The sequence below is a fragment of the Tiliqua scincoides genome, chromosome 5 (genome assembly GCF_035046505.1).
Source record: "Tiliqua scincoides isolate rTilSci1 chromosome 5, rTilSci1.hap2, whole genome shotgun sequence".
NCBI lineage: Eukaryota > Metazoa > Chordata > Lepidosauria > Squamata > Scincidae > Tiliqua > Tiliqua scincoides.
The window spans coordinates 84,293,748-84,314,363 of record NC_089825.1 but is presented as its reverse complement, the minus strand read 5'-3'; the positions used below and the strand labels follow the sequence as shown (position 1 = coordinate 84,314,363).

Genomic DNA, 20,616 nt, shown 5'->3' with positions numbered 1-20,616 from the left:
GAGAGATCTTGGGGTGGTGGTGGACAGGTCGATGAAAGTGTCGACCCAATGTGCGGCGGTAGTGAAGAAGGCCAATTCTATGCTTGGGATCATTAGGAAGGGTATTGAGAATAAAACGGCTGGTATTATAATGCTGTTGTACAAATCTATGGTAAGGCCACACCTGGAGTATTGTGTCAGTTCTAGTCGCCGCATCTCAAAAAAGACATAGTGGAAATGGAAAAGGTGCAAAAGAGAGCGACTAAGATGATTACGGGGCTGGGGCACTTTCCTTACAAGGAAAGGCTACGGCATTTGGGCCTCTTCAGCCTAGAAAAGAGACGCCTGAGGGGGGACATGATTGAGACATACAAAATTATGCAGGGGATGGACCGAGTGGATAGGGAGCTGCTCTTTACACTCTCACATAATACCAGAACCAGGGGACATCCACTAAAATTGAGTGTTGGGAGAGTTAGAAAAGACATGAGAAAATATTTCTTTACTCGGCGTGTGGTTGGTCTGTGGAACTCCTTGCCACAGGATGTGGTGACGGCATCTGGCCTGGACGCCTTTAAAAGGGGATTGGACAAGTTTCTGGAGGAAAAATCCATTATGGGGTACAAGCCATGATGTGTATGCGCAACCTCCTGATTTTAGAAATGGGCTATGTCAGAATGCCAGATGCAAGGGAGGGCACCAGGATGAGGTCTCTTGTTATCTGGTGTGCTCCCTGGGGCATTTGGTGGGCCGCTGTGAGATACAGGAAGCTGGACTAGATGGGCCTATGGCCTGATCCAGTGGGGCTGTTCTTATGTTCTTATGTACCAGGGACAAGCAGGTGAGGCAAAAATGCCCCATTGTAGTTCATGGAAAAGCACTGCAGCTACCCCCACCTGCTTGCACCTGAGGAGGCTCTCCTTACACCAGAGGAGGCTCACCTTATACCCACTTTCTCAGGTGTCAGGAGAACCTCCTCAGGTGTAAGCAGGCAGGGCACCTGAGCTGCTTTTCCATGGACTACAATGGGGCAGTTCTGCCACCCCTGCACCACACATCCCTGGTTTGTGCATAGGAGGACAGAGAGCCCAAAGGTTATTGTGGACTAACTGTACCTCTGCTAACTGAGCAAAGAGGGATTTTTTCAAGGGGTGCTTCTCTTATATTTAGCAGGTGGAGAGTGACTGTCCCTGTTAACCCCACATGGAGTGTGTTTTCTAGTGGCTGTTTGCTGGTGTTTCGTCTGCGTCTTTTTAGGAGTCCTTTTGGGACAGAGGACCATTTATGTATTTGTGATTTTGTTGTTGTTGTTGAAAAGCAGTATATACATTATTATCAGTGCTGTCACAGCCCACCACATGTTTGGACTTGGATTTTTGGGTGCTCTCTAGTTTGAATTCTATGCCGTATAACGTTCAATAGTCCTAGTAGTATGGCTTGTTGCAGTTGTTCAGCTGTTATCTTGTCAATGCCTATCTTGGTCAGGTATTAAGGGACTTGGGGATTTTGCCTAGTGCACCAATGACAGTAGGGGTGGTGGTGGTTTTCATTCCCCAAAGGTCCCATATTTCAATCTCCAGGCCTTTGTATTTTGTAATCTTTCTAAGGGCGCAATCCTAAACCTTTATGTCAATGCTTTCCAGCACTGGCATAGCGGTGCCAATGGGACGTGTGCTGCATCCTGCAGTTGGAGGCCTCCTCAAAGTAAGGGAATGTTTGTTCCCTTGCCTCAGAGCTGCATTGCCCTTATGTCAGTGCTGGAAAGCATTGACATAAGGGGTTAGGATTGTGCCCTAATTGTTTCTCTTTGATTCAATTATCTCCTGGAAAGGCCACATGTATTATTAATAATAATAATAATAACTGAATATGTTTTATAGCTGCCCAGCCTAGTGGTGTATATTTAGATATCTAACTAAAGTTTTCAGAACAACCAGAACCATCCCATATTACACCCAGTAAATTATTGCCCTTCGCTGAAAGGGCAGGAAGAAGAAGGGAAGAAGGGAAGGGAAGAAGGAAGGAGGAGATGACAACTAGTGTTGTGAGCTTTGGTAAACTCAAGGAGAGGCAGCCAACTTCTGTATGCATGAAAGCTAAGGTTTAAGTCTTCAAAGGAATCCAGGGTGGCCAATTATAAGGTCCATGCATAATTTTGTTTTGTTATTTTATCAAAAATTAGTTCATTATTTACTGTCGCTTTTAAGAAAACAAGATTAAAAAATCTGAAATCAATGCATATATAAGTGTCAGTATCGATGTCTTTTCAATGAGAGGAGGGGCAGCCCAAGCCTAACTAGTGCTGGTACAGAGGGGCAACATGGCCATTAGGAGCAGGCTGGAGGTTTCCTTAGGATAAGAGGATATTTCCCCCTTTTCCGAGTAAGCCCCAGCCTGCCCTATGGGGGGACTACACAGATCTGTGCCAGCTTTTTAGCTGGTGCAAGTCCGAGCAGCCCCACATAGGGTGTTCAGGCTCAGGAGAAAGGATAGGATATGGCGGAGGATTGCTCCACCAACTGTGCCCCCTCCTGGGCCTGATCTGCCCCCTGCTCCACCCTTCCCTTGGCTTGAATCCCTCTGCCTCCAATCCACCCTCCCGCTGCCTAGCGCGACTCTTACCACCGTTGGATGCAGCATTGGTAGGGTGGCACAGGCCTCCCTGCCAGTGCTACTTACTCTCCAGGTGCATCAAATGTACTTTACTGCATGTTTGGAACACCCTCGGCTGGTGTGGGGAGCAAAGATTAAATATATTTATATTTCCCTAGAAGTGTTTATCTCTTCCTTTGAAAAAAGAATAAACTAGTGAACCTTGGCTCCTGGCATCATAATGTGCTCCTGCCAAGAAGGAGTCTTATCTTTGCTACTCCCTTTTGTGTAACTTCTGTGAAACTCCCCTGGGGGCTGCAGATAAGAACAGGCCCTCAGTTTGGCTGTACTTGTCGTAAGAGGCGACTAAACAGCCACCGGGTAGATGGGACTCGTTAGCCTGGGAAGGCAGCTCATCTGAGAGAAGGAAAACTCTGGTCCCAAACCTCCACTGCCTTGTGGCTACATCCAGTTATGGAAAAGGCTTCAGGAGTCAACCTCGAGGCAAAATCCGGAGCCGGAGTCCCTGAGGCAGTTCATGGCTGAACACAGTCACGTTCTGGCAACTCCTGCGACGCCGCTGGAACCAACCGTATTGGCCTCTGCCTTTCCATTGGACCATTTCAGCGACGTGGAGAGGGGAGATTTGCTGCATGGGAAACAGTCTATCCTCCATATCTTCTTTACCCAGGCTTCGCGCACTGGAGAGGACACTCTGTTCCAGAACACTATTCAGAGTGCGATACCATAGTCTTCTGAGACTGAAGGATGCCAACAACTGTGAAACTAGCAAACTTCTAAAAATAATTTTTCTTCAAGCAACTTGTCCTGTTCTGAAAATGGCTTTCACTCTTCTATGTGTTTCTGTGCTTTGTCAGACCTTCAATAAAATCAGGCAGTTAAAACTTCTATTTTGTGTACCTTTATGCTGTAGCAGGGTAGCCTTTAAGCTGTTTAAGCATTTGTTTCTAAAATCAAGCAGCTCTCTCTTCCATTGTGCATATGCTATAACATTAAACTAATTCTTAGTACTCTGCTTATACTCTATTGGGCTATCCAGGTCTAGGGTCAAAGGTCACCGTGCCTCACTCTGAAAGAGAAAGCCATGGACACTCATTGGCATTGACTGAACATATGGAGTGGCGCAACCAGATTCCATGCACACACAGCAGACTGCTTTAGACTGATACTGTTGCATCTGTTACAAGCAAATGTGCAGGAGGGGAGAATGAGGTGGGGGAGATTAGAGTGGCACTCGCTCCACAGACCTCCCTTCAGGTAGCTGCCAAATAGCATATAGTTTGCCTTGTTCATTTCATCAATCTACTACAAATATTGCTTAGCTCAAGAAATCTTTTGCAGGCTGCAAGACTGGATGGAAGGCATTGCATGCAGCTACCCATTGGCCATCACTGGGCTAGGCTCTAGTGATCTCATCACTTGTCCCACATCCCTTGCAACGCCTGCTCCCCAATCCAGTTCTTACAGGCTGAAAAGGGATTTGGGGAAGGTGGCACCTGCTGCTGGCATCTCCATTACTCTCCTCCTATCCCCTTTGAAACTGGCAGAGTGGCGGAAGAAAGGGCTGGAGCTCTGGTCTGGCACATTTTGTGCAATGGGAGACCCGCAGCATGGCCAGAAGTTAACTTAAGAAGAGCCCCGCTGGATCTAGACAAAGGCCCATCCAGTCCAGTTCCCAGTATCTTACAGTAGCCCACCAAATGCTTCAAGGAGCACATAAGTTGAGCTGGACCTGGTCCAGGAGCACTGTGGAAAGTGGTTCATCCACAGTGAGCCAGCTGGTCCAGAGCTGCTGCAGTGCATGGCTGACCTGAGAGTACTGGGGTGAGCGGCTTGTCTAGAAAAGCAGTCCTGTTCTCATGAGAGAATGGGGCCAGAGCAAGACCATAAGGGGCAGGGCCGTGGAGGTGACACAACTGGTGCACTGAGTGACCCCAAGCCCAGTGATATCACTGCCACATCCTCATCTTCTATCAGTTCCACTAGGAAGGAAGTTCCTCCAGAAGGAAGGTGTGGGGTAAAGGCCCTTGCTCCTTCCTCCAAGGGGGCAGGGGAGGAAGTAAGCATCTGTTTGCAGCTTCCCCCAATCTACCGTTCAATGCAAACATCATTGTTTGCATTATGGATGGGCATAACCACTTTTGTATGGGTGAGCACAAGTCATAGGACACCACAGCCTTCTAACAAGAGCTGGTCATAAGGCACGCTATATCTCTAAAGGTGGGGATGAGGTGGCTCGTGAAAAGCCTGCAGCTGCCGCCGAACTCCATACAGGCACAGAGCCAAGCTGCAGTACACGCGCTGTGGCCCAGTTATGCATCTCCAGCACTCTGCAAGTCCCAGGAGTGGGCTGCACATCAGTGTGCAGGTGATGTCACAAACAGGCTTGTGACCTTGTGCCCATGCTGGAACATCCATAAAAGGATTCCCATCATTGAAGACAGACCTTTACAGCGCAATCCTAACCCCTTATGTCAGTGCTTTCCAGCACTGGCATAGCGTTGCCAATGGAACATGTGCTGCATCCTGCAGTTGGGTGCCACTCACGGAGGAAATGTTTGTTCCCTTACCTCAGACCTGCATTGCCCTTAAGTCAGTGCTGGAAAGAGCTGACATAAGGGGTTAGGATGGCACCCTTAGTGTGATAAGTTTTCTTGTTGTCTGACAATAACCAAATAATTTTGGTTATTGGTGATTTTTTGGTGATAATGAAATAAAAATACATAACAAGTCGACTCAACGTGCAGCGGCAGTAAAGAAGGCCAATTCTATGCTTGGGATCATTAGAAAAGGTATTGAGGTATTGACCTTCCTTATGAGGAAAGGCTACGGCGTTTGGGCCTCTTCAGCCTAGAAAATAGGCACCTGAGGGGGGGCATGATTGAGACATACAAAATTATGCAAGGATGGACAGAGTGGATAGAGAGATGCTCTTTACACTCTCATATAACACCAAAACCAGGGGGCATCCGCTCAAATTGAGTGTTGGGAGAGTTAGGGCAGACAAAAGAAAATATTTCTTTACTCAGCGTATGGTTGGTCTGTGGAACTCCTTGCCACAGGATGTGGTGATGGCATCTGGCCTGGACGCCTTTAAAAGGGGATTGGACAAGTTTCTGGAGGAAAAATCCATTACGGGTTACAAGCCATGATGTGCATGTGCAACCTCCTGATTTTAGAAATGGGCTATGTCAGAATGCCAGATGCAAGGGAGGGCACCAGAATGAGGTCTCTTGTTATCTGGTGTGCTCCCTGGGGCATTTGGTGGGCCACTGTGAGATACAGGAAGCTGGACTAAATGGGCCTATGGCCTAATCCAGTGGGGCTGTTCTTATGTTCTAACAAAAATCTGCAAAAAACAAACACAATTTTCTAAAACCTAATTGATGGTGTAGTGACTGTGGCTGCATCTGTGACACTATAGCACCTATATAACCAACCTAGTGCACTTTTAAAGCGATTATAATTTATAATTATAACTTATGAAAATGTACCTTTGGAATAAAAGCACGTAACATGAAATCTGTAGAAAAAAATTGAAAACACATCTAACTAGAACACTAAAAGGGTAACACTATGGGAGGCAGGCTTAAATGGAGCCCTTGCATGTATCAGAAATAGAAGCTAATAGATTCTGGATATACCTGTATTCAGACCACTTTTAATAGAAAGTTGTTTGTTATTTGGGCTGTATTAATACAGGGGATTTTTTGCAGCCCTGTAGGTTACCAGCTTCATCTAATGAGTGCCTGCTGCATTTTTTCACCTGTCTCCACAAAGGATCTGTTGTGTTTCAGGGCAGGTGTGCATACTCAAATGTTTAGCTGTTGCTTTAGTAAACAATCATCCAGGGTTCACCAAAGCCTGTACTTTCAGCAGCAAACCACCTACCCTGAACCACACCTTTTGTTCTACATGGAGGAGGGGAGAGCAAGATAAGATGCAGGGAGGGGGTAGGGGTGGGAAGGAAGTACAGTTTCTTTGGCAGTCCTTGGGAAAGTAATACAGCCCACTTTGGGCTGACTGACCAATGAGGAGGAAATTTGTGTTCTAGCAAATGGTTTAGGGCTGGTCTGTGCCAGTGGGCTTGCTGGACAGACAACTCCCACAGCGGCTGAAATAAAAAGACAGGGAAGCGAGAGGCTCTCACATTGCTGCATCCAGGGCACAAACTGTGACACTTTGTTGCCAAAGAGCTGATTTCAGCCCTCCCCCCCAGAATGACATCTTACAGTTTCAGGCAATCTTCCTCTTCTGTCTCTGGTGGAGGGTTCGGTGGTGCATCCTTTAGGACCCCAAGCATGCATGGTGGAGCAGGGGGCCGGAACATCTCTGTTTCATCTGCTAAGTTTGTCTCCTCTGGAGCTGGAGGAGGTCTAGGGGGTGGATATGGTGTAGGCCTGGGCAGTGGCTTTGGTGGCGGCTTTAGTGGTGGGTATGGTGGCAGCTTTGGGGGTGGCTTTGGTGGCAGCCTGAGCGTCAATGAAGGCCTCCTTTCTGGAAATGAAAAGATCACGATGCAGAACCTGAATGACCGCCTGGCTAACTACCTAGACAAGGTGCGTGCCCTGGAGGATGCCAACACGGACCTGGAGATCAAAATTCGTGACTGGTACCAGAAGCAGGGGCCAAGCCAAACTCATGACTACAGCACATATTACAAGACCATCGAGGACCTCCGTGACAAGGTAGGGGTTGACAGCTGCAAGCTGCATCTTGAGGAGGGAGCATCAGTTTCTCAACATCATGATCAAATTATTCTAATTATAGAGGTGGGGGGGGGGAACCAATGAATCATCAGAAATAAGGAAGGTTGATGTCACACTGTGTGGATTAGGATAGCCGCAGGAGTAATCCCTTTCATTTTAACTCTGCATGGAAAGAGAAGCAGTGTAATTATGTCTGGCTGCATGGGGGGAGAGAGTTTGGTATGTGTGAGAGTTGGGGGGAAATCAGAACAAAAAGCCAGTGTGGTCCAGATTGGCACACTTTCCCCCTCAGTTAGGGCTCTTATACTTTATGTATTTTTTTTTTATTTTTCACATTTTTATTCCACCCTTCCTTAAAGGAGCTCAGGGTGGTGTACATGGGTCCCTCCTTTTGTCCTCATAACAACCCTGTGAGGTAGGTGAGGCTGAGGCTCAGGGTCACACAGGAAGCTTCATGGCAGAGCAGGGGTTTGAAGCATGATCTTCTAGGTCTAAGTCCAACTCCCAAACCTGGCAGTTGCATCATATTGTGAAATGCAGCTCCTAAACCTTTTCCTGACCTGCAAATACAGGAATGAACAATGTGTCCCCTGCTGAGATTTTACCTGTTGTGTGAGTTCTGAAGACACAATAGCCTTGCCAAAGAAAAGGCAGCAACCCTAATAGGCCCAGTGGCGTGTATGACAGTAACCTGAGAGAACTGACAGATCTTTCTATAGACATCAATCCACCAGGCAACCTTGGGGAGACCCAATCTTTCTGTTTTCCCATCTTAAAATGTGCATAATAACATCCTCCCTCACAAAGGGTGGGAACACTGCATTTGGCGGGGGTTTGTCCAAACACCAGTGAGAGTCAGTGAAAAGATTTGGGTTGAAACAGACCTGTGTTCAATTCCCTGCACTACAGTTTTGCCAAATCGAAGCATAATAATGGTTTGTTTCACAAGGTTGCTGAGTAAACAAACAAGGAGGTGCTTAGCAGGGTGCACACAACTGCTGCCCTACAAAGAGAACATGGTGGAATATAATATGATGTGCGAAAAGCAGACTTTTGTACCACAGAGAACTCCTGGCTGGAATGGAACTGTGTCAGCCAAACAGTAAATTACAGCCCAATCCTATGGGCTGGAGCTACTCAGCGTGTGGTCGGTCTGTGGAACTCCTTGCCGCAGGATGTGGTGACGGCATCTGGCATGGACGCTTTTAAAAGGGGATTGGACAAGTTTCTGGAAGAAAAATCCATTACGGTTTACAAGCCATGATGTGTATGTGCAACCTCCTGATTTTAGAAATGGGCTATGTCAGAATGCCAGATGCAAGGGAGAGCACCAGGATGCAGGTCTCTTGTTATCTGGTGTGCTCCGTGGGGCATTTGGTGGGCCGCTGTGAGATACAGGAAGCTGGACTACATGGGCCTATGGCCTGATCCAGTGGGGCTGTTCTTATGTTCTTATGCTGGCGGCAACTGCTGAAAAAAGGCCATAAAGCACTCCAGCAGCGCACTAAGTAGTGCTAAAACAAGAAGTGCTAAATTACTTAAATTTATATATTGCCCCACATCTACAGGTCGAGGTGTGTACCAGGGCCTCTGTCACTTATTCATAGTCTCCAATGTGCGAGGTTGGCCATTATTATTCCCATTTTACAGATGTAGGAGTTGAAACTGACTGAGTCTCAAGGCTGGTTCCATATATCCCCCCCCCCCCACAACACATGAGCATCCCAACATCCTGGATGTGCTTTCACATGGAATACTATCACATGTCAGCCAGGCGATCATGGATAGAGTCAATTGCTGTGTTAGAGCTATATTGTCCATCAGCTGTGATCATCCATGACCACCTGGGCCACACTTGTCTATGTGAGATTAATGCAGTGCGCACATTGATTACTGTTGCCCCATTCTTATTTCTGGCCAAACAGGTTTCGCAGGTTTTGAAGCGCTACCAAGTGTGTGAAGAGAAATAACAGGTTGATGAGTATGCGCAGCTGGGCAGTGGCAATGCTCTCATGATGTCAGCTTCAGGTCTCTTGATGTCTTTCTCTGGCCTCATCTCTTCCTATCTCACAGCCCAATCCTATCCACACTTTCCTGGAGTAAGCCCCATTGACACTAATGGGACTTCTGAGTAGACATGCATAGGATTGGGCTGACACTCTGCAACATAGTCAGCCTCTCAGCTATAACATCTACTGCCTAATGATCTTATACCCTAATGCCTGTCCCAAATGTTGAAAACTGCTTTTTCCAGAGATGAACTCTTCTGATACCCTAGGAATAGTTCACCTTTATTTAACCCTCTGCTATCCTCAGTGGAGAGGGTGAAAAAATGCTCCACTTTCTACACCCTTTCAAATATTGGCAGCATCTCATAAGAACATAAGAACAGCCCTGCTGGATCAGGCCATAGGCCCATCCAGTCCAGCTTCCTGTATCTCACAGTGGCCCACCAAATGCCCCAGGGGGCATGCCCGATAACAAGAGACCTGCATCCTGGTGCCCTCCCTTGCATCTCTCTTCCTGGTACCCCTCATCTTAACTCACCCAGAGCCAAGCAGGGTCTCCAAGTTCTGTGTGCCACCTTTCTTCCACAGCACCAACTTTGATGAAATATGTGAAAGCTTGTGGTGTAGCTGGAGGACAAAGAAGACAAGAAAACAGAGGATGTTGACTGAACTAAGTACACTCTAAGCTTTTTTCTTTATGTCCAGTCATGATTTATTTTGCCTCAACAGAGTCACTAAGACACAGTACCAGTTTGTTTGTAAAGGAGGCACACACCCTAAAGTTACACAGAGTGACAGGGAAGCAAACAGTGATTGTAAGGAAATGTGTACACAAGGCTTGGGGTTAATGACTGCCAGCACCTAAGCAGGGTTGTCAGTTTTTGATATGAAAAATATCTACTCCCTGAGCAGGGCCAGGGCAGAAACTAGGGGAATCTGGCTGAACAAGGGTAGAACTAGGGTAGAATTTAGGTCAACGCCTGGCAGTTTATTGCCTTGGAGATACTGGTTGGACATGCATGAATCTTGATGGAATCTGGATTTTGCAGGCTTTTTCAATCACCATATTAGTTACCCAAGCAAACACAGTCTCATTGGCTAGTTGGCAACCTCTTCACTCCTAGTCTCCCTACAGGGTTGGCGTCAAGCCAGTTGGAGCGATGGCTCCCAAATGGGCTAATTGCTCCCAGTTGGGCCCCATACCTAAGGGGGCCCCACACAAGGGTAATCTAGTCTCGTATGCAATTTTATATTAAAATGTGCTTAGATCCATTTGGTCCATTAACTCACACACACTTTTTACGCTCACATTTTGACTGCTTTCCATTGTACCATATAGATATTAAGTATATAAGAGTGTAATCTTAGGTCTCCCTAGGGCTGGCGCAAATCCCTTGTGCCGGCCCAGGAAGGTCGCAAACGTGCGCACGTTTGCACCTCCTCGAGAGTCGGCTAGGCTGGCCCACAGAGGCTAAATTCAGCCTCCATGCTGACAGAGGGACCAAGCCTTGTGTCGGCAGAGCTCAGCTAACACAAGGCTCTGGGGTGGGTGGGGAGGAGGTGGGAGCAAGGCATTCTGGAGTGGGGGAGGGCAGGCAGAGGGCAGTCCTGGGGGCGGGCAGGTGGGGACCAGGAGGCGGGGCTGGGACCCAGCAGTTATGCCAGATTCCAACCCCATTCCCTGAGCAGCGCTCCTCAGGAGGTGGCACAAGTTCGAGGAGACCCATAGAGGCTGCAGTGGCTTACCCGGGGGTAAGGGGAAGAGTTTCCCCTTACCTTAGGCTGAGCCACTTTGCAGCCCTATCTTGTGCTGGATACAGCACAAGCTTCCTGGCTTGCCTGTTCCAGCGCAAGATAGGATTGCGCTGCAATAAATTTTATTTTTATCTCTAAGATTCTATAGACCTTGGCTGTGAACCTGGAGCCCCGAAAAAACGTTTCCAATTGGGCCCCACAGCTCCAGTTGGCCCCCGGTGCTCCTAAGGCCAACCCTCTCCCTATTGCTTAAATGCAACCACATGCACTGCGTTTATTTCTTTAGATTCTATCTACATCAGACAGTCTCGGTCCTTCGGAGGATTGTCTTGAAATACTGTGGATGTTGAGTACTAGCCAGTAACTTTTTAACACTTTACCTTAACAGCTCAGAATGAATACTGTTGAATTGTTGTTGTAGTATTTTTTGTTTTTCATTTCTTGGTGGTGACCCTTAGTACTAAATCTGCCAGGCTAAAGCAAGCCCAGATAAGTTGCTAGGTGAATTCTAGCAGTGTGTGTGTGGCTAGGATGAGTGTGGCTAGTGAGGAACACCCTCATGTTTGGGGTATGCTGCTAAAAAGGGGTGGCTGGAACCCTTTTTTCAGGGCAGAAGAGCAGAACATGAGAAACGAGCTACTGCAGCATTTATGCTGCTGCTTCCTGGTAAGGATTAACCACCTTTTTAAAAACCTCTCACAACATCTTCACGACCCTAGACAAGATGCTGTGGACAGGGCTGAACAAGCAACCAACTTCATTGAAGGCTTTTTAGTGTGTGATGAGTAGCAAAGCTGATGCCCTTTGGGCATCTTCAGAAGACCTTACCAGCACATCAACATGCATAAACATGTTATTTGCTTATCTGAACAAGTTGTATCTTGCTCTTCAGTGTCAAAGCATTATCAAGGCAGCTTTCTGTGGATGCCACTACAAACAATGTTTGTTCGTGTGCACTGCCATCAAACTGGATGAAAAGAAAAGAGGCCCTATGATATGTATAAAACGCACATTACTCAATGTACTTGTGGTTTCCTCTCTTCCAGATCTTTGTTGCAACCATTGACAACTCCAAAATTGTCCTGCAGATTGACAATGCCAGGCTGGCTGCTGATGACTTTAAAACCAAGTAAGCAAACCTGTCGTGAGTGGAGAACTGAAAAGGGGGTGTATGTAACCATAAAACCATTCTCAAAACTGGAAAAGGATAGGACACAAGGAGGGTTCGTGGATGCTGACATATCAAGTAAATATCGAGGAGACTGTTTCGGGACCTTCTTTACCATACATTAGCATTTGTTAAAATTTAAGCAGCCATATTTAATAGCCTGATTAAATACCAGATTTCAGTATCCCGATATCTTTTTGAATGGAACACTTTGTTCCAGCCTGCAGAAAGCCATGGAAAGCCATTTCCACATCTGGAAATTTTTGTAGAATCCTGTTTCCTGGTCTTGGTATATAAGTAAATAACTATTATGCTCTGAGACACAGAGAATTTTAAAGTCCAACAGGTACATTCTTTGTTATTCTAGGAAAAGATTGAATAATTATGCCAGTACATGGGAGGAGAAGGGGGGTTGCAATTCTATACACACTTTCCTGGGAGTAAGCCAGTCTGAAGACAATGGGTCTTACTCCTGAGTAGTCAGAAATTGTTCTTTCATTTTATCTGTCTTGAAAAGTTTAATCCAGTCCTGTAAAGATAAGCAATCCCTGTTAATTTGTTGGGTTTCTGAAAGGTTTGAGACAGAACAAGCCCTGCGCTTGGGTGTGGAGGCTGACATCAATGGACTACGCAGAGTCTTGGATGAGCTGACTTTGACTAGAGCCGATTTGGAGATGCAGATTGAAAGCCTGAAGGAGGAGGTGGCCTATCTCAAGAAGAACCATGAGGAGGTAAAGAGAGCCATTGCTTGGTGTTTCACAGCATGGTTGCATCCAAAGGTGTTCCGAAACAGCCTCATTTGTCTCAGTAGATTCAGACTGCCAAATGTAGGCATACATGAGATACCACCCTTTGCGCAGGAGGACTTTTCCATAGAGTGACTTGAAGGCCATACACTGCAATAAATAGCTGGGATTACTTTAGAAACTGCTTGCACCTCTGTTCAGGTGGCCTATGAACCATGATCTAATCAACTTGAAAGGACCTTTGGCTAAGGAGGCGTGGCAAGATCCCATAAAGCAAGGTTTTTTGGCATTCAGAATATTTCAGAATGAGCTTGTGATAAAAATTGCCACCCAAGAGTCACTTCCCACTGTGGTTTCCCATTGCTTGAGTCACTCGATGAGTGCCAATTAGACACCAATGTCCTCAGTTCATTGTGCCTGGCAAAGTTCATTGTGCCTGGTTTCTAAACAACTGGATAGCTCTTTCACATACCAATGATCAAAAGCCCTGGATTGTTGCTAGGGGAACATGTTCTCATTTGGTATCTGCTTTTTTTTTTCAGGAGATGAGTGCATTTGCGGGCCACCTAAGTGGCCAAGTGAACGTTGAAGTGGACTCAGCCCCAGGCAATGACCTCATCAAGATCCTGGCTGATATGAGAGACCAGTATGAAATAATGGCAGAGAGGAACAGGAAGGATGCTGAAACCTGGTTTACCACCAAGGTGAGATTAAAAAAAAAATGAAAAACTGGGAGATAATGAAAGGGGAGGATTAAAAAAAAAATAGTAAAAGTTAGTAATAATCAAAATTACCGAAAGAGTAAAAGCTTGAGTAAATCATACCCTTGTTTACAAATGCTCTTCTCTGCTTTTTGAAAATACAGACTGAGGAACTGAATCGAGAGGTTGCCGTCAACACTCAACAACTTCAGGCGAGCAAGACGGAGATCACGGACTTGAGGCGGAACCTCCAGAGCTTGGAGATTGAGCTCCAGTCTCAGCTTAGCATGGTACACACATCAGTTGGTGATGGTTTACTCCAGAGGCATATCTAAGTATATGCAAGTAAGGCATGTGCCCTGGTTGGCAACCTTCAGTCTCGAAAGACTATGGTATAAGCCTACAGCACCCGGTATTCCCAGGTGGTCTCCCATCCAAGTACTAACCAGGCCTGACCCTGCTTAGCTTCCGAGATCAGATGAGATCAGGCATGTGCAGGGTAACAGTTGCTGCCATGTGCCCTGGGCGCCAATTAAATGGGGGGTGCCACTGAAAGTACTAGATGGAACAGGGTCAGTCAGATCACAGGGCTGCTGTTGCCTCCTCCGTGTTTGGCTGCCCCATGGTCCAGCCACTGCCCCCTTCCTTCTCCTTTGGGGGCTGTCATTGAGAGTCTTCCTCTTTGGAAGTGGAACCCGGAAGTGATGGCACAAAGCTGTGATGTCACAGCTCCAAGTGCCACGGCCTCCAGTGATGGCTCTGGGTTGCCCTGACATTTGAGTGATGCAGAAGACGTCGCTCCTGAATAAAAGGAGTTGACCCTGGAGGAGTGGAAGAACCAACCGGTCAGGGGCCTAGCAGGGTGGGGAGGCAGGTGAGGCAGAGCCCACTGGAGTCCTTTGAAAAGTGCCGCCACCATGTGAGGTGTGCAGGCACACACAACCCACACGCAGAGCAGGGAGGGCAGAGGAACAGACAGGCAGAGCACATAGGTTGTGAGAGCTTGCGCACATCACACAGCAGTAGCGCTTTCCAAAGGACTCCGATGAGGAAGCTCATCCTCACCTGCCTCCCCACCCACTGCATGTCCCTGGGGCCTAGTGATGTGGGAACTCCAGCCCCTCACAAGCACATAAAGGAGTTTCCTCATAATCAGATAAAGAAAAGATAAAACCATAACAATCTAATTTTGCCCCTTTCCTAATTGCTTCTCTGCAAATACAAGCTTCTTCTGAAACAGTGTGCTAACATTAGGGCACATCAACTATTCCAGTCTCTCTTTTTAAAGGAAATATATTTTTTTTTAAATTAGATTTTCAAAAATGACAATAACACATAAAAAGCAAAGCAAAGAACATGACCTGGGAATGCAGTTCAGAAAGAACTTCAGTTTAGCAAAACAAAATCAAGGGCAGCACACACAAAAAACGGGCAATCACAAAACAGAGAGATCTAGATTTAAGGCTAAAAGACAAATGTTACAGGATGCACAACTATTTCAAAATCCCTTTATTGACATTTGTGGCTCACCCTTTCCTGAAGGTTAGGAGATTAGGTGATTACCTTAAAAAAAAAAATTAAAACTCTACACCGGTTAGGTCCTGGCCACTAAACACCAGCCCAGCAATCAATGGCCTTAGAATATTTCTGAAAGCTGCTTTGATGCATTCTTTGGTGAATCCCCAAGCAGCAGAAGTTCCAGAGTCATACAACCAAATTCAGTACTGATGGTCAAGAAAATACTGTACAGGTATGCGCCACTTACCAACAGGGGTCTGTTCTGCAAACCTCAGTGTCAGGTGCATTGGTCGTTGCCCAGGCGAGTGTTCATGGTTGCAGGGTCATGCTCCAGATTGTCTTGCAGCAGCCCTTTAGTGCCCCAGAATGCTTTACTGGACCAGGGGAAGCAAGGCAGTTGTCTGCCAAAAACATGACGGAAAGAGTGAAGCTCTGGTTTAGAAGGGAGAGAAAAGCTCAGGAGGGGAAGAAGCTAGCCCAGTGAGACTACACATATACTGCAGTATGTCGCTCTGCGGCGCACACTTGTAAACATTTCAATTCTGTTATACATTTCTATTCTCTGATCACAGCCCTGTTTCCCTTCATGCTTTCAACACTCTTGTGAAATCCGACACTTTCTTCTTTGGCACCAGTCCTTGAACCCCCTTTTCATCAATGTCACTTCTCCTCCCAGAAAGCTGCCCTGGAAGGCACCGTGGCGGACACAGAGGCTCGCTACTCTGCTCAATTGGACCAAATCCAGCGCTTGATTGGCAACATTGAGGCACAGCTGGCAGAGCTTCGGGCCGACATGGAGCGCCAGAACAGCGACTATAAGATGCTGATGGACATCAAGACTCGACTGGAGCAGGAGATTCAGACCTACCGCCAACTTCTAGAAGCCCAAGATCTCCAGTAAGTAAAACGTCAGGTCTCTACAGACCTAATATAGTGGCCATTCTGTATCCACAGAGGATCCATTCCAGGACACCTCCTCCCCCAAAGTTACCGGATTCTGTGGATAATGGAGTTCACAGGAGCCAGAAAATCCGGACGTGCCTTTGAGAAGCCTCCTGAAGGCCTTCTGTGGCACTTCCAGTCACATCCAGGAGATTTCTGAGGCCCTCCAGCTGGGGGCTTGGCACTCACACTGAGACAAATCCATGAGTTCCGTGCCTGCTGATGAGGGGTCCAATCCTATCCAACTTTCCAACAGTGGTACAGCCACAATGCAGCCCTGAGGGAAAGGAATAAGGGCCGAATCCTTTCCAATTTTCTAGGGCCAGTGCAGTGGTGTCAGTGGGATGTGAGCTGCATCCTTTGGTGGGGAGGCAGTCACAGAGGCCTCCTCAAGGTAAGGGAACATTTGTTCCCTTACCTCTGGGCTGCATTGCAGCTGCATTGGTGCTGATAAGTTGGATAGGATTGGGCCCTTAATGTTCCCATACCTTGAGGAGGCCTCTGTGACTACCTCCCCACCACAGGATGCAGTGTACACCCCATTGGCGCAGCTTCACTGGCACTGGAAAATTGGATAAGATTTGGACCAAGGAGGGCTCACTGTACACAAAAACAGTGTCTTACCGATCGCTAGATTTTGGGAATGAAACAACAGGGGATCAATATTTCTTTGCAATTCCCCTGTGATGTCTGGATAGCTGTGGTTAAGGAGAAAGAATGCTGGAGCAATGTCAACTGTATTCATGTCAACCTTGCACCCCTGTCCCTCTGAATGTTAGTCTTCAGGCTAGCATCCTCACCAGCTATACTGTAGGACAGAATAACTGCTTTTGCGGAAAACAGGGATCTGGACATCTCTTTGATTGATGAAACAACACACAATGAAATTGAGTAGCTTTATCAGTATCCCCAACATCTTGGATTTTCACTTAAAAACACACATGCCTTTTCTTCTCACTATTTCGGGGGGGGGGGGAGAAATGAGATGTGCCAATGACATACAGGAAATGCATGATTTTGCCCACAGTATTTTGTTTTTATTTTTAAAATGGCATGCAGGGGAGTTTGCAAAATGGGAGAGGGGATCAGCAATAGGCCATGATGGGACTTAATAATTTCATCCTACCACTGTCTGACTGTTCCCTTGGATGCTATTTTCAGGAGAAAGAATTGCCTCTGTTGACAATAATCAGAGTTGGAACCACTATGGGGGCAGAGTTCTAAAGCTCTCCTACCCTTGCCATGATTCCCCCTTTAATTTGTCCACTGCATCCTATTTGAAAAAAATAAAACACCGTAGGCCAAATTTCTCATAGCTCGTAATCTGAAAGACTGAGGAGTCATCCCATAAAACTGTTATCGGAAACGATCCATTTCTGTAGGGCTTTGCCATTTGAAAGGTATTAGGTAAGAGTTTTAAGGGCCTTTGCAATGAGCAAAAGCCTAGGGCAGTGGCTCCCAGATGTTTTAGAGGCCCTAGATGCTGCTGCCTGATTTATAAGTGCCAAGAGGTGTGGCTATAATGGTGATTGGGCAGCAGTGCCCCCCTCCCCAGTTGCTGCTTGTTTAACCCCTGAAGCATTTCACCTAATCTGCCCTGTCAGTTTCACGACGCAACCAACACTGGGTCACAAATCACTGATGGGTCCCAGACCCCACAGTTTGGGAACCACTGATCTAGGGGATGTGTGCTTTAAAAAAAAAAAAAATTCTTCAATGCTTATTTATTTTCTCCTCTCTTTTCCCCCCACAGCTTCTCAGAAACTCTTTCAGGTACAAACAATAAGGCTTCCTTATTCATGGGGGGGGGGGTGATGGGAGGGAATTTTCTTTCAATGTACCTGCATCAGCATCTTCTAATCTGTGGAAACATGTGGTGTTGCACTTGAGTGTGGCTGCTTCAAAACCATCAGGAGGCAGGTGCCTTTAGCAAGGCCTTTCCTGAATTATTCCACTTCATTAGTTACCATACCCCCCTCCAGTAAAGGCACAAGACGTTTTGACGCCTGACTTGGAGATGCCACATGCCACTTTCAGTCTCCCGTACACACAGGCCTGTCCCCAGCCATTACTCGGCTGCTTGGTTGCTGGGTGAGGTGCAACAGTGGTAGGACAACAGCCGGCTGTGCTCTTTGCTTTCTGCTGTGCTTGGCGGCTGTGGGGCAGCTGTGGGGAGGGCTATGAAACACAAGTGGAGACAGAGAGAGGAGAGCGACAGGACAATCGCATCCTAGACAACTGAGTCCTGGTCCCCAGTATTGAGTGTTTGCATCCTTTCTTTTCGCATCACCACGGGATGTGGTGATGGCGTCTGACCTGGATGCCTTTAAAAGGGGATTGGACAAGTTTCTGGAGGAAAAATCCAGTACGGGTTACAAGCCATGATGTGTATGCGCAACCTCCTGATTTTAGAAATGGGCTATGTCAGAATGCCAGATGCAAGGGAGGGCACCAGGATGAGGTCTCTTGTTATCTGGTGTGCTCCCTGGGGCATTTGGTGGGCCGCTGTGAGATACAGGAAGCTGGACTAGATGGGCCTGTGGCCTGATCCAGTGGGGCTGTTCTTATGTTCTTATCCCAGACATTTGTGTCCCAATATATGTATATTTATATTAGATGTACTTTTTATTTTTAAAATGCAAAGATAGGGTTAGGCTTGGATAAGAGGCTTAGCATATGTAACATGGGCTTTGTTGCACAGTTATAGTGAAATGCAAATAACCAGGATGCAAAAAAAAAACAACAAAAACAAAACAAAAACAAAACCAGAGGCAAATGTCCAGGAATGCCAATGATCGGGACACATTTGACCAGGACACAATTGTCCAGGGTACATACACTAATACCAAAGCTCTTCTTTCTTTTCCTCTTCTGTTGCTGCACAAGGGTGGCCAATCCAAGTGTGCTACCACTATGTCTATTTGTTCTTCGTTCCTTCTAGGCCAGTTGGAAGGAGAGGTGGGGTAAAGAGTGGCTTACACTCCCTTGTGAACAGTGGAAGGAGGGAAGAGGCAGTGAGGCTAGGCAGAGCAGAGGGAGTGCCACAGGAAAGCAGAAGGGTAGATGGGAGACAGAGGGAGTCCACTGAAGATTGGGATGCATTTCCAAAACAGCCCCCCACAGGCCAAGTTTCAGGGACGCACCTCATCTGGGATCCCTAGCACAGGCTGCTGTCCAAATTATGCCCGTCTGAGCCTCAAGACTAAACGGTGACAACAGTACTGCTGTGACTCACCTGAGGCTGGTCCGTGACCTCTTCGTTGTAGATCTCCACTTTAGAGCTGTGACTTGAGTCCAATAACTTTTTTTTCCTTTTCTTCTTGTTCTGCTACAGACAAAGTGGGTGATGGGAAGAAGTGAAAAGCACCCTCCTTTCCAGGCATGAGCAGTGAGACAAAGGACAGGGAATGAGGAGCGCCTTTTACTAAAACATGGAAATTAGTCTTTCAAAATCACTCACAATCACTTCTTGAGCACACATTCTGGGTGGCTGAGGGGCACATGATGGTTTGATGCTACAACTTCCCCCCTGTCTTGTCCTGTATGCTGTTTCTTTATGCCTAATAAAGACCTACTCATCTAAAGCAAGACTTGTTAGTGGGATACAGTGCACTGCCTGTTAAATAGCATCTGCACGTTCTGACAAGCACTTCAAAAGTGTTTTGCATAAATTTACCAGAGCTGGTAATCACTGGGCAGCCTAAACCTCAGGGATGGGAAAATCCTGCATGGATTGACTCAAATTGAGTCCAGATTCACCGTCCTCCCACAACTTGACTTGAAAATGAGTCATAAGAGGGGCACTTTCTGAGTCGCCGAGTCACGCTTTCATGACTCTAAAGGACTTGAGTCACCCTGCCCCCTTTAAAAAGCCCACCATGGGAAAAATGGAACTCTGTGTGTGTGTGTGTGTGTGTGTGTGTGTGTGTGTGTGTTGGAGTTCTCTTTGAACACTTTCCTGCTGTCCCCACCTATCTGTAACAGGGTGGGAGGGACAGAGGGGGGGACAGAAGCTACAAGAGGGAGGAGGGTCATATGCCGCAGCTGTGAGGCTTGCCAGGATGACCTGATCCTTTGCAGCGCTTCTCAGAAGTAGTCCCACTGCAGCCGGTCATTCAATGAAGGTTCCTCCTCCCCACTCGCCATGTGGTGGAAAGCATGATTGCCATGAACTGCCCCCTCTTCCCTGCCTCCTCCCCCTCCCTGGGTTTCTGCAGCCAATCGTAAGGCAAGAACCCCCTTGGGCTCCTCCTTCTGCTCTACCTCAGCCAAAGAAAGTATCAGAACACCCATCCTTTGTCTAATGATCATTGGTTCCGTCCTTCCTTCCTATGGGCGATGGGCAAAAGAGCTTTCTCCTCCCTCACCCCTCCTACTCAGATGCATAATTAACCCTTCCCTGCCTCGTGGTTGGAACCTCCCTGCTGCTTGCCTGGTCTGAATGCCGGCACCTGTATGAGGAAAACATACAGACCA

The 20,616-nt window shown here is 47.1% G+C and overlaps 1 protein-coding gene and 1 pseudogene across 2 annotated transcripts; one reads left to right on the top strand and one right to left on the bottom strand.

Annotated features, from left to right (window-relative positions):
• The first annotated feature begins 6,812 nt into the window (after positions 1 to 6,812).
• LOC136651033 (keratin, type I cytoskeletal 19-like) lies at positions 6,813 to 19,673 on the top strand. 2 transcript variants are annotated; one of them, XM_066627085.1, is made up of 8 exons: positions 7,081 to 7,280; positions 12,112 to 12,194; positions 12,808 to 12,964; positions 13,522 to 13,683; positions 13,845 to 13,970; positions 15,875 to 16,095; positions 17,894 to 17,913; positions 19,475 to 19,673. In XM_066627085.1, exons 1-8 carry the CDS (start codon positions 7,110 to 7,112, stop codon positions 19,498 to 19,500), a joined length of 966 nt encoding a protein of 321 aa, XP_066483182.1. In that variant the 5' UTR covers positions 7,081 to 7,109; the 3' UTR covers positions 19,501 to 19,673. The 2 variants fall into 2 exon arrangements, with proteins under 2 accessions (XP_066483181.1, XP_066483182.1); XM_066627084.1 differs by lacking the exons at positions 17,894 to 17,913; positions 19,475 to 19,673 and having other exon boundaries at positions 6,813 to 7,280; positions 15,875 to 16,099.
• On the bottom strand, positions 14,078 to 14,194 carry LOC136654685 (5S ribosomal RNA; annotated as a pseudogene).
• Positions 19,674 to 20,616: the final 943 nt, after the last annotated feature.